The 13,168-nt window shown below is 54.5% G+C and overlaps 2 protein-coding genes across 2 annotated transcripts; one reads left to right on the top strand and one right to left on the bottom strand.

Moving 5' to 3' along the window:
• Positions 1 to 3,213: 3,213 nt before the first annotated feature.
• On the top strand, positions 3,214 to 8,399 carry LOC117840836 (uncharacterized). Its single transcript, XM_034721373.2, has 5 exons — positions 3,214 to 3,976; positions 4,101 to 4,445; positions 4,559 to 4,855; positions 6,590 to 6,817; positions 7,694 to 8,399. The coding sequence occupies exons 1-5, from the start codon at positions 3,566 to 3,568 to the stop codon at positions 8,024 to 8,026; spliced, it is 1,614 nt and encodes a 537-aa protein (XP_034577264.1). The 5' UTR covers positions 3,214 to 3,565; the 3' UTR covers positions 8,027 to 8,399.
• A 234-nt stretch (positions 8,400 to 8,633) lies between these two features.
• Positions 8,634 to 9,296, bottom strand: LOC117840837 (uncharacterized). The gene has a single exon (XM_034721374.2). The coding sequence runs from the start codon at positions 9,135 to 9,137 to the stop codon at positions 8,754 to 8,756; it is 384 nt and encodes a 127-aa protein (XP_034577265.1). The 5' UTR covers positions 9,138 to 9,296; the 3' UTR covers positions 8,634 to 8,753.
• Positions 9,297 to 13,168: the final 3,872 nt, after the last annotated feature.

Raw genomic sequence — 13,168 nt, 5'->3', positions numbered from 1 at the left:
ATTTTTACATCGGGTTATATCAGATGTTTGGATACTAATTAGAAGGACTAAACGTAAACTAATTATAAAACTAATTGTATAAGCCGTGGCTAATTCGCGAGACAAATCTATTAAGCCTAATTAATCCATGATTAGCACATATTTACTGTAGCATCACATGGTCAAATCATGGACTAATTAAACGATTCATCTCGCAAATTAGCCTTCATTTATGCCAATAATTTTATAATTAATCTATATTTAATACTCCTAATTAGTATCTAAATATTCGATGTGACAGGAACTAAACTTTAGTCCAGTCTCCAAACGGAGCCGGAACAGGCTGGCTGTTATTTGTCTCTTGTGCAGTGTAGTGAGAAGTAAAATCTCCTACTTAAAGAAAACCATATTCTTTTTTTAAAAAAGAAGCCTACTACCCCAAAAGTTTGCAGCAAATGAAGGCGAAGGACTACTACGAGCCACTACAATTTTGCTCCCGATTCCATAGAATCCAGAAGCCAGAAGGCACACATCAGTACATCACAATGCAACTAGGAAGTATTCTGTAGTGGTGGATGACGAAGCTAGGATCTATCGTCCAATACAATCCGCTCTCTGGGCTTGTCGTGGCAGGCAGCAGGCGCCCGGCGAGCCGGGTGACGGCGGCTCGGCGTACGAACAACTTCAAATTTCGGCTTGAACAAACCCCTGCCTGCCTTCTACATGGCTGGGCTGGCTGTATGCTGCCCTGTCGCTGGCGTACAATTAACGGCCCCTGCCTCGCTGCCCTGCGCGTGCAGGGCGGCAGCGGCCAGCAGCCTTGCTGTTGCTGTCAGTGTCATATCTTCCCCCTGGCCGGCAGCCGGCTGGCCGCCAATTCAAAACCGGCCTGCCTGCTGGCCGCCGCCGCTGCGCCACATATGCGTCCAGCTCCCAGACTCCGGCCAACCAACGAACCGGCCCCGTTCCCGGGCCAGGCGGCCCACATGTCACAGGGCGCGCGCACGCACGCGGGTCGGGTAGCGCCGCGCAGCAACCCGACGGAGACCGGAGGCTGGCGGGAGTCGGGACAAGGCCACGTCCGCAGCCGTCGCGGTTTGAAACTGGCCAGCGTTGGGCAATGGGCATGGGCTCGCCGCGCGCGCTGAGACGACACGGTCCCGCATGTCACTCGCGGCGCAGGAGGCAGCGGATCGGCGGAGCCCGAGGCAACGGGGGGCACCGCGGGCGCGGAACGAGGCCGTCGAACGGGGTGTGTGCGCCTGCGCGGCTAACAAAACAAGAACGGCCACGGTTAACTACGACCCGGACCCGGCTCGAGCTAACCGTGGGGGTCTCGGGTTTAAAATTTGTGCGGGGTCCCACCCCCCCACGCCCGAGTAACGCACGCAGAGGCAGGCGCTGCATTGCAGTTGCAGGGGCTCTGCTCGGCTTCTGCTCCTGCGTCCTCCTGCCGCTGCCTGCATGGCGCGCACGGCAGGGAGCGGGCCGTGGGTCACGACTCACGAGGCCCTTGGCCGCCGGCGCCACGTAGTGCGGTGCGGGCAAAGTTACTGCGGGCGGCTGACCCGCGTGGCAGCGTGACATGGCGCGCCCGGCCCCCGCGCGGGGAAGCTGGGTCGCCGGCCGGCTCGCCGCAACGAGTCTCGTGCTGCGCCGGCGGGACGTGAACCCACACCGCACACGCACCGCGTGCGGGCGGGCGCGCAGCTGCGGCGGATCGTGCACGCACGGATGGTAGGCGCCGGCGGGTAGGCTTTCTGTTACAGGCGTCGGGTCATCATCACTCCCGTCACCGGCGACCAGGCCTCAAAGTAGGGTGGGATCAGACGACGTCACGACGGGTAGTGGCGCTGTACGGTGTACCGTACCGGCAGGCCTACCAGGGGGGGTCTACTACTCATCCACCGAGATCTACAGGCCTACCAGCTAGGCTCGCTGGGAGGATGTTCCTTCGGTCCTTCCATCTTGGCCGTGGCACGGACAAATGGTGAATGAATGTGCAGTGCAGTAGTGGCCAGCGGGAGCTGCATGCTTTTGCACGGCGAGCATATGTGATGTTGGCTTACATGAGACCGGTGGAGTAAATAAATGTCCATTCTTGTTTGTACTCTGTCTATAGTAATTTGTTCTTCCCCGCTTCTGTGTGTGTTTGCGCGCCCGCGAGGGGCAAATGCTTCTGCTCTAGCAGCTGCGGGGTTGACTTGCAGATACGTACAATGGCATTTGTAATCGGCAGAATTATACGTACAGGATAGATTTGCAAACAAAAATGTTTCTTATTGTTAGGTTTACTGGATCGCCAAACATTTTGCAATTGGATGCATTGCACAATACTCCCTCCGTTCGGTATTATTTTACGTCTCTAAGTCAATTTAGTTGTCCGAAACGTCAAATAATCAAGGACGGAGGTAGTATAAGTTATCTAGTTACCAGTCTTTTCTAAGACATGGATTCTCACGGGCACATGTTCAGAATGAATTTTGTGAAGGAATCTAGATGGCGGTGATTTTTTTAAAAAAAATATAGAAGGTGGTTAGATGAGATGTTTAGCCAAAGGGGGGTGGGGGGGGGGGGGGTTGCGTCTTCTTTTTGAACGTAAACCAGGTCTTATGCAAAAAGGATACTTATAAGAGGATAATATGCTTAATTTTGTACCAAGTGCTTATAACAGGAATGATTGTAGAGTCTAACTTTCACACATGTTCTTACGCTTGATAATCTACCAATCTGATCTCTTGAAGCACTTATACCTAAAGCACCTTCCTTAGCAAGTCACGGCAAAGGACAAGTGTTGGAATCTTTGAATGAAATAACACAGCTTGGTGCAACGGCACAAGATGCCCCCATGAATAGTATGGCAGGCAAAAACGGGAGAACGCTTGGCTATGAAAATTTAAACGGAACTGACTTCGAACTTTATGCGTTCACTGTTCCCAATTCCCATGATGCACCGTCAGCATTGCCACGATGCTGGAACAGAGCGATACTTTTGGAGCGCAGAGATAGGCTTGTTTCAAAATGGTAAAGATGCTGCACGGCTGGCTGGCTGCTTTCTCGTAGCATGGGCCACTTGCAGTTGCGCCTGCGCCGCAACGCCAAATGTTCTTCACCCGCTTGCAACCCGCAACGCACGTCCCAGTCTATCACTGCATCAGCCTGTCCGCTCGACGCCCATCCCATCACCCCGGTAGTCATTGCTCAATCGTTGCGTTGCTGCCGAATCGGAGGGCGTGGGGCAATCCGGTCATTTTCGCCGCGAAGATACTTTCAAATCGTGGCTTTCCACGGAAAACGAGAAGCACCGCCTGCCTTGCCGCTTGTCGTGCACCCGGGCCTTTTTCCTCCCGACGCCTTCTCCCTCCGACCAACACCTTCCACAGACCCGCAGCACCAAAAGCACCCGACCGTTGCCGCCTCGCCCCGAGGAAAAAGAGAAGCGAACCCACCACCCCGCCCCACCCGACCCACGTCGACATCCATCCGCGCACGCTTCTCCGGCGGCCCCTCTAGTTTCTCCCCGTTCTCGGTTCGGTTCGGAGGGTCAGGCCAATCCGATCTGCCCGGAGCGGAGCGGCCTCGGTCGATGTCGGCGCGGCGGGCGGCCAAGGGCCAGCACGCGGCGGCGACGCCGAGGATCATCAACCTCAACCTGGCGAGGAGGTCGGGCGGCGGCGGGAGGCCCAGCCGGGGCGCGGGGCGCGCGCAGCCACGCCCGGCGCCGCCGCCGAGGCCCGTCAACCTCGGTGCGCTGTTCGAGATGGAGCGGCGCGTGCGCGGGCTGGAGTCCGCGCCGGCCTCACCGCCGCCGCCGACGCGGTCACAGGAGGAGGACGACGACGGGGAGCAGGAGGAGAAGTGGCGGTTCCAGGCGGAGATCCTCCGCGCCGAGTGCAACTTCCTCCGGATGGAGCGGGAGGTCGCGCTCCGCAAGCTCGACCGCCACCGCGGCCAGATGGAGGCCGCGCTCAAGTCCGCCGTCGAGACGCTCGTATCGGTAAATACAAAACGCGCATCATTATTGCAACTAATCATCGTGCCAAAGTTTGTGTTTTTGCACGTTGCACCATGAACCGGTCTGATGATGCTCGTGCATATACATATGCTGGGCGCAACGACAGGGGAGGAAGAAGATCGACGGGAAGGGCGACGTCGGCGTGGCGGCGGCGCTGGACGAGGGGATCGAGGACCTGGAGGAGATGATGGAGGAGTTGCGGGTGGAGAAGGAGAGCGGGAGGCGGGCGATGAGCGGCGGGACGCGGGAGCTGCAGCGGAGCCACGGCCGGAACTTCGATCGGCAGGCGTCCACGCTCCGCCGCCGCCTCGAGAAGATGCCGCCGGCCGACACCGAGCCCTGCGTCAAGGACATCCGCGAGATCGCCCTGCCCATCGCCGCGCCGCCGCCGCCGCCACCCGCCAGTCACAGCGACGACGATGACCGTGTCCACAGCGCCAACACCTCCGATGTAATGCATCGCACCCGGATATTAATACGTAAAGCGCGATGATGCTGTGAGTCGCTGTTTTGATCTCTCCTTCTTGATTGCTAAACGTGCATTGTGTCCCCTGGATACTGAAGGTGGAAATGCTGAGGATGAAGATGGAGGGAATGTCGAAGGGAATGCGCGAGCGGATGGCGGAGTACAGCCGGCGCCTGGAAGCCGTCGCGGCCTCCGGCGAAAACGCCGGCTGCCAGTCCAGGAAATGCGGCAGCCGGCACAGCCGAAAGGCGAGCGCGAGCAGCCAGAGGAGCTGGAGCGGCGGCAGCACCGCGAGCAACGGCAACGCGCCGTCGATCCTCGACGCCGCCGCAGCCCCGCACGGCCGCAGCCGCCACGCCGCGGCGGCGGAGAGTCGTCATCAGCACCAGCACAAGGTACAATTCAAACTCGCCCCATCACTGTTCATAAACACGCAGCTTAGTTTGTTCATTACTCCAGCTTCGATATTCCTCGCTTCCTCGGGAAGCATGATTAGTACCGGGCGATTCGCTGTTAGTCTTGGGCACCCGGATGTCGTTGACCTGGGGGCACTGCTGGTCAGCGACTCCACCACTCCACTTGACGCCATTACCAACCCGCGATTAGGTCGGTCTTGTCTCATCCGGGGGGTGAGCATTGAGCAAGACGAGTTTTGAAATCGCCTACAGCGCCGGGTGCAGGTCGTCGCTGTGGCGTGGGGATCACTCGCACAGGAGGGCTCTGCACTGGGTTCGTAGGGAGATGAGTAATTGGCCGATGATCCCCTGGGGCCACACGGATCTATGGATTGGCACGATGTTATCGGCTGCTCATACATTATGGCCATATGGGGTGCCATCTCGGATTGATAATTTGATGCTACGCTGCTGGTAACAATCGCTGTGGATGGGACCGTCTGTGAGCCTGAGAACCTCTGGCACTTTTAGGCCTTTTATTATTATCTTTGCTTCACCTCGCTGCTGCTACTCGTGTAGTGGAGTTATATAGCATTCAAAAGATATTAGCTTTAGCATGTGTTCCCCTGATTTGAACCGTCAATGATTGCGAGACGGCCCAGACTGTCAGCGACGCTGCCGCCGCCTCGTGCCTGCTCCAGTGGTCCTGCTGGGCCAAAGGGTTGGAGCTTTTCGTTAGTTCTGTTTGTTGTTACTGTTCATGCGAGGCGTGGGCCCGCGAGGAGGCTTTGGTTGCACATCTTCAAATTGTTTTTGTAATCGTTGTGGTTGATGATTTTCTAGACCAGAATCTGAACTTGGCACTGCATGTACGTGTCTTTTCTGCATGGCGCGACTGCATCTCGTCTCGTCCAACAAATGTAGTAGTCACTTGGGTCTTAAGCATGAGGATGCCGTGCCCGATTGTTCTGGGGAGAAATGGTCCAGCTCAGCGCAGATGGGGATGTTTGAATTCATGCAAAGATTCAATATGCAAATTTGAAACTGCAGAGGATGTGAACTTCAGCCAAGACAAAACAAAGCACGTGCCGGAGCAGGAACGCGTGTACCCTCTCTTTGGCAAAGGTGTATACATAGCTTTGAACCCACAAGCCGGCACATGATGTATCTTCCCCAAGTATGACCATAGCATAGGAGATGTTGCCCCCACAACGAGAAAGCAAAGCTTTTTTCCCCCGGCTGGTGCAATAGGTCTGGGCCAGGCTTAAGTTTAGGGACCAGAGCATGTGCTCGTCGAGTTGCTTTCGCATCGGCTGGTTCGTGTATCAACTGGACCATGTCCGGTCATCAGCTAATGTGCATGCATATATAGAACGAAGTTGGTTGGGGTTCCAATTCTGAATGGCAATCCGGTACTGTGCATTGACAGGAAAGCCAGTTGTGGAGGCCTTGCATTCAAATCTGAAGAAACATGTTCTAGGAGTAAGCTGTGTTATTGTAGGCTTCAGTTTGGAGGAATAGCAATGCTTTCAAATTTTGTCGACACATTCTGGGTAAACTTTTATGGCGTTCTCCAGTCTCTGCACCCTGCCCCTCTATGCCCAGAGATGTTTCTTTCATAGATTTGTTGCGTACCAAAACATTTGCTGTGTTCAGGCTAAATTTAAGGCTGGTAAATTTACTCAATGTTGCTCGCAGAAAGTTTTAGTAGTAACTGTTTCCTTTTCCCAGCAGACTATGGCTGAAGAGTGCAAATCGGTGAGCTCGGGAAGCTGCTGCGACTGCAGGGAGATTGTGTGGAAGATAATGGAGCAAGTAAAGGCAGAATCAGAACAATGGACAGAGATGCAAGGTATGTTGGAGCAGGTTAGGTTGGAGATGCAAGAGCTGCAGTCTTCCAGGGATACATGGCAGCATCGTGCTATGGCTTCTGACATCAGTCTACGCTCCTTGAATTCTCAAGTAAGTGAAGGTTATAGCTATGCTTATGCACTAGCGATAGCTATTGAAGTGGTTCATGTCTAATGTAAATGCACCAAAGTACTGTGTGTTGTTAGTAAAACAAATTGCATGGAGTATTTTGGTGTGTTCTCTTTCCATCATGTCAAAGCAGATTACATAGTTGAGGTTGTGTTGAGTGAGAAAACACTTAGTACTTATTCATTCCATTTTTTCACATAGAATTGAACATTGAGTGGAGTACCCCATACTACTGTAAATTAGGTTGCTTTACCAAAAATCTATTTTCGGCACTGAAAATTTTACTGCACTTGGTATCTAGTTACTCCAGAGTTATTGCTGAACTACTCTATTACCTCTTCCTGTTCATTCAAGTGTTCATGAATCTTTTTTTTTCCGAAAGATAGTGTTCATGAATCTGGCCACTTACTTATAAATTTATTAACGGAAAGTAATAAAATTGCAATTTTTGAATATTTGAATCTACTATTAACGACTAGACTAATCTAGTGATACAATTTTCATATGTCAAAATTTGACGGTTTTGTAGTCAAATTTTAGAAAGCTCAACAGCTTTAATTCTAAAGTATCATTTCTTTTAGCTAATAAAATGATGCCTTACTTGCAGTTTATCAAAATTGACATAATAGCACTCGTCTTATGTATTTTTGCTGACAATAAATGTTGACCTGGACTTACGACTGCTTGATTCTGTAGTTTCATAATAAGTTTGTGGCTGAAGTACTGAACACTGAATATTTAGATACTGAGTTCTTTAATATGATGTGAGCCCCAGGATCAATTTTAGAACTATTTCATGCTTTCGTCAAGGTCAATCAGTGAGTTAGTCAATCTAAACGAAATTTCAACTTGTGTCAGATACTTGAGTGGAAAAACCGGGCACAAGTGTCAGAACAGCGCGTGGAAGAGCTGCAGAGGAAGATTTCAGAGCTCCAAAGCAAGCTACACACGTTCAAAGCCCACTTCCCAACCCCAGCTGCTATCTCTAGCCAAGATCAATGGTCAGAAGCGTGCAAGATGGATGATAACACAAGAGCAAAGCCTCAGCACCACCAGCGATCGCAGGAATGCGGCAAGGAGGAGAAGAAGCACGTCCTCATCTGCCGCGTGAAGCACTCGCCCAGCAGCGTGATCCCAAAGCGCACCCCGTTCCAGGAGATCGGCAACATCAGCTTGCTCCGGCAGCGGTGAGGACTCAAGACCGAGGAGCATGGGTGGTGTCTGCTGAGACATGAGTGAGTGATGGCCTGATGGGCTGCTGCACTGAAGCTGCGAAGGATTAATCAGATTCAGGCGTCAGCGGAAGAGAAACTCTTTCAGTTTGGCCTCCCCAGTAGCATCGATCAACATCTAATAAATAAATAATTCATGACTCACTGATGAGTGACCAGGGCCTGACTTCTCGTCAGAAATGGTAGTAATTAAGTAGCCAGTAGGTGAGGCCAGAGTGAGACGGAGTTAATTTGCCCAGGAGTACAGTGCCGAGGAATAGGTCAGATAAAACGCTAATGCTTCTTTTTTGCTTGTACTACGTATATGCAATTTTGTTCCTTCTTTCTGCCAATCTCCCATGTCTGTTCATTGTTTTCTATGGCTGCGTGTTCATCGTGTTCATGTTTCTACCAGCTGTGGAGGTTAAAATTGGCATAGAAACTGTCCAGCACTCCCGCTTGATTTCTTTTTTCCACCAAGAGCCTTGCCCGAATTTCATTACCAGAAGCAACGAAATTACAAAGTTAGGTTCAGGATTACAACTAGGGTTTAAAGTAATAGCTGGAGCTTTATTGGATCAGTAGAATCACGCAAGCAGCAGTAATAGCTGGAGCTTTATTGGAGCTAAATATATTACAATTACAGACTCCATATGCATCTAAAAGAAACAATCATAGGTGACGCTATAGACAACTACACAATCAAGTTAGTGATTGATCATGGAGAGCCAAGCGCAGTACGTGCAGACGAGCTTCTGGGAGATGTACACGTACACGGCGAAGGAGAAGCTCATGAGCGTGACGTCCTTCCAGTCTCCCTTCTGCTTGGGGCTCAGGCTCTCCCGCGCCGCCCTGCCCGCCTTCACCACGTCGCCGCGCAGCCTCTCGGCCGTGGCGGCCCACCACGGGCCCTTCTTCCCGCCTCCACCTTCCCCGCCGCCGCCGCCGCTGGCCGGCGGCTCGGACGGAAGCCGGCTTTGGCAGAGCAAGCAGGATCTCCGCCTGGACACGGCGATGTCAGGTCGTCGTGGCCTGCTGCCCCGGGAGACATGTGGAGTGGCGTTGATGGTAAGCATGGCCAGGGAAGCCATGCATGGGCGATCGATCAGATCTAGCTTGTGGATTGGAGATGGCGTCGTCTGTTGATCTTTCCAAGAAGAGTGGATAAGTAGCTGCAGACTATGAGAGGAGGAGAAGAAATGACAGTGACATGTAGGCGTGCAGTACTCGTAGGCTCGCAGCAGAGCTGGCGGTTGGCCCAAGCAAGCTTACACTTTAGTAATCGTGGTCCAAATATAAAACTTGGTCAGACATACGCAACATTTCGTCGTTAAGTTCTGTTTTTTCTTCAGATCATAACAGTTCAAAACAAACATCTCTCTCTTTCCAGACATTATTTGTTACGAAATGTTGAAAAATAAACACAATATTATAAAGAATATTAGCCCACTTTTTAAGAATGTTGAATCTACTTAAGGTCTAGAATGTACCCGCACCTAGCACCACCCCGCCCCCTCCCGGCTACGACGCCGCCGACCCCGGCGGCACTGCCCAAGCTTCTCCACCGCCCCCAGCCGCCTGCATCCACTCCGCCCCTCTCCAAGCGGTCCGCTCCCTGCGCCTCCACCGCGGCACCGCCCCTCCAACTTCCCCTAGCTCCCTCACCCCCTCCTTCTGGAGGGAGACCCCACCGCCGCCACCGCCTAGATCCGCCGCCCCCAGCCACCTCGATGACCTCATAGTCCCTGAAACTCCACAATCCGTTGTGATCTGCCGTCCTACGCGGAGGTTGTCCGCCGGTCGCACGCCCCTCGCCTCTGCAAGCTCCACCTTGGCGGGCATGCCCCCTCCCCACCCCTGTCAAGCTTCGATCCGCCACTCCCCTTCCAAGATTCGTTTTTAATGCGGCGCCCCACCGCTCCACTGCCAACGCTCTAGCGGGCCGTGCGGATTCGCAGCGTCGCCTCACAAGATCTGCTTCTACTCCCCCCCCGCAACGCCACCATTAACTCGTCGCCCACCCACCCCCCTGGCTGCCTTGTTAATGCTCCACGGGAAGCTACCTTGTGCCGCTCCGGGCCTTCGAGCCCCATGTCTCTGCGCCATGTCCAGATCGCAGCTCAGCAGGGTGACGAGGAACCAGGCTGGACCTAGGTGGTCAAACGCCGCAGGGGCAAATCAAGGAAGGAGACCCCGCCCGAGCGTGTAGTGCATTCATGGCGACGCCCTCCTCCGCCACCTACTCGCTCGCCGCAATAGGATTCACGAAGGAAGCCGGTGCCCCCCCTCTCCAAAGCCGTCTTCCTCCACCACACGCAAGGGCGATGCTTCCGTTGTCTCGCTCGTGACCACCGCGTCAGCTCATGCAGGGACCCCATCCGCTGCCTCAGGTGCCTCCAGTAGGGGCACAAGCTCTACTTTTGTCGCACCATCCTCTCGCCCAACCGCACTCCTGTTTTGCCAGCTATGGCTCCACCGCCTCCGTGACCGTCCTTTACCACGCTGCGCAACAGACACCCCCCTGTTCCTCCTCGACGCCAGTAGCATCTACCATCTCCTACCCACCACAGCATCGAGAGGATGAAGAACTACTCTGTCGGTGACCCGGCACTCCGGCCAGAGGAGGACAAACTCCATGTCCCCACCTCCTTTGAGTTGGAGCGGGAGCTGCGCGATTGGGAGGGGTGCGCTTTGGTCACCTGGGCCATGCGTGTCCCTCCCTATACCACGTCGTGGCACCTCGAGGAGGCCCTCATTGCGGACTTCAGGCTACGACCGGGCGACGTCGACGTCACCAGGCACTAGCCGGAGGCGTTTCTCATACGCTTCCAAAATAGGAGAAGCTGTGAAGAGGTCAACGCTAAAGGCAAGTTCAGGTGTCGTGGAGCGGACGTGTGCGTCTGGCCATGGCGGATCCTCATGGGCGCTCTTGGGCAGCACTCTTCTATAGAGTGCGCATTGTCCTCAACGGCGTTCCAAGGCACGCGTGGCTGCTGGAGCTCGTCGAGAGGATCGTTGGCCGCACCTGCTCGCTCCAATGTGTTGATATGAACCTACTGCACCCAACTGATACCCGCGGCATCGAGTTATGGGCCTGGACAGCTGATCCAAGCCGGATACCTAAGATTATGTGGCTGATATTCACTACTGGAGCTTTGGATTCTTCTTCTTCTGTGCAGGTCACGGAGACACACCTCCGCCCCAGCGGTGGTAGCGGGGAATCAAACACCGTGTCATCATCCACATTTGAGAAATCCATGATTTCTCCAAAGTGACCACGGACTACAAGGACCCGAATGTTGCTGTGGACGAACCGGAGCGACGGCGCCTCCCCTGGTTCTGGGGTGTCCATGATGGCGACCAGGTACCAATGGCTGCTTTTGAGCTGTTTCAGCACCCCCCGCCTCTGCGTGTCCAGGAATGGCGAAACGAGCATGAGGAGGAAGACCGGTGAGATCGGGCGCGCCGAGACCACGTCGACGACTATCCAGCCTTTCACAGCATCCACAATAGCAACAATTTCGACGACGACGAGCGCGACCACTGGCTGCGTGACCACCGCGGCCACGCACGGTGCCCCGACGACTCCTACGGCCGCCGCCATGACGCACCGCGCAGAGATCGCTCGCGCTCCCCGCGTTGTCAGAGCAGGGGCTCTGGCACATACGACGGACGCCGCCGCCACACCCCTAAGGACGACGACAAGCCAATGTCGCCCGAGGAGCTTGAAGCACGATGATAACGAGAACTTAAACTGCTCTTCCCTCTCCAGGTCGCCACCATGGAGGAGGTGGCCAGTAAGATTCTGAACCTGCAGGCCACGCTGCGCTCGGTCCTCTACACGCCAACGCCATGCTCGCTGCACCAACTGATCTGCAAGTCTGCCCAGATGGCGGACCGCCGCGGGGAAGAAGCATGGTTCGACGCCGCGATCGACAAACAATGGCCAAAGGTACCAAACGACAAATCTTCAATTCCTGCACGTCTTGTTTTCTACCGCATCAAAGAGAAGCTACCCCCCTCCTGCCTCGCCAACCATATAGGAGGCCGACGCCGCTCTTGTCCAGTTGGAAGGGACGGACAACACAGTCTGCACACAGCAACATCGCCACCCACCTTCCAATGAGGATGCCCCTGTTCACGAAGGAGCCCGACCTGTAGAGGTGGTTCAGGAGGGACTATCTTTGCCGGTGCCGACCGACGAGGGACTGAACGGCGGGCAACTGACGAGCTGTGCCACACACGACATCAACTACTCTCGTGACACACTATTGGCACCTTTTCAGGAACCGCAGGAGGAGCACCTAGCGCAGGACATGGCCTGCGGGGGGCTAACTGGCAAGCGGCCCCCTGACTGTGCTGTGCGCCACAATGTCTCTCCTCCGTCCCTACGCGGTGTGGGTCCCCTGCGCAACGCGGATGGCCCTAGGATGGACGAAGGTCAGGAAGGCGACGCCCTGAACCATCTGGGCTAGGTAACCACCGCTGTTGAGAATGGCGCCAAGGATGGCTTGCAAGTTGCCGGTGCGGTTGACCTGCAAGCGAACTATATTCTTCAGCAGCCCGCCTCCTCGGGAGCTAACAACGGCGGGCGAGCAGTTGGTGACACCGTCCATATACTTCAGGTTGCTCCTTTGTCCCCTGCCCTAAATTCATCTACATCCCATGATGGCATTGCTGGGCTTTTCTTCACACCGGACCAGGGGATCCTCCATCAGCCACCTGCTATCCCAGGAAGGAGGGGACGTTGCCTCAAGAAGCAAACAGTGGAGGTTGCCACCCTGCGTCGTAGCAAGCGCCAAGCGTGCAGCAAGATCAGGCATCTATCCGTAGAAGAGAGGGCCAACTACGTCCTCTGCCGATGCCTTGGCTACATCAAAGATGACACCATGCTGGCGGAGGAAGCCATCAGAGACTTCGTCGCTACCTTTCAAGGCCCCATGCCGGAGTACATCATCAAGGCACTCACAGCCTTACTCCGTCTCGACGACGATGATATTGACAATGCAACTAACACTCTGATCAAGATTGGGGATGTAGAAGTGATGGGGGTGCACGACGACATCAACTATGCTCCCTAAAAAATTAATCTGCAGAGCTATCTTCCCTTTCATGTTATTTT

This window comes from Setaria viridis, chromosome 9 (assembly GCF_005286985.2).
Source record: "Setaria viridis chromosome 9, Setaria_viridis_v4.0, whole genome shotgun sequence".
NCBI lineage: Eukaryota > Viridiplantae > Streptophyta > Magnoliopsida > Poales > Poaceae > Setaria > Setaria viridis.
The sequence above is the reverse complement of the archived record's forward strand: the minus strand, read 5'-3'. Positions and strand labels throughout refer to the sequence as shown.

Bases quoted from the DNA above. Each gene is read 5' to 3' on its own strand.
- LOC117840836 (XM_034721373.2), top strand. From the start codon at position 3,566: ATGTCGGCGCGGCGGGCGGCCAAGGGCCAGCACGCGGCGGCGACGCCG. The intron at 4,446-4,558 runs GTAATGCATCGC...TGGATACTGAAG, and splicing joins ACAGCGCCAACACCTCCGAT to GTGGAAATGCTGAGGATGAA. The intron at 4,856-6,589 runs GTACAATTCAAA...TTTTCCCAGCAG, and splicing joins GTCATCAGCACCAGCACAAG to ACTATGGCTGAAGAGTGCAA.
- LOC117840837 (XM_034721374.2), bottom strand. From the start codon at position 9,137: ATGGCTTCCCTGGCCATGCTTACCATCAACGCCACTCCACATGTCTCC.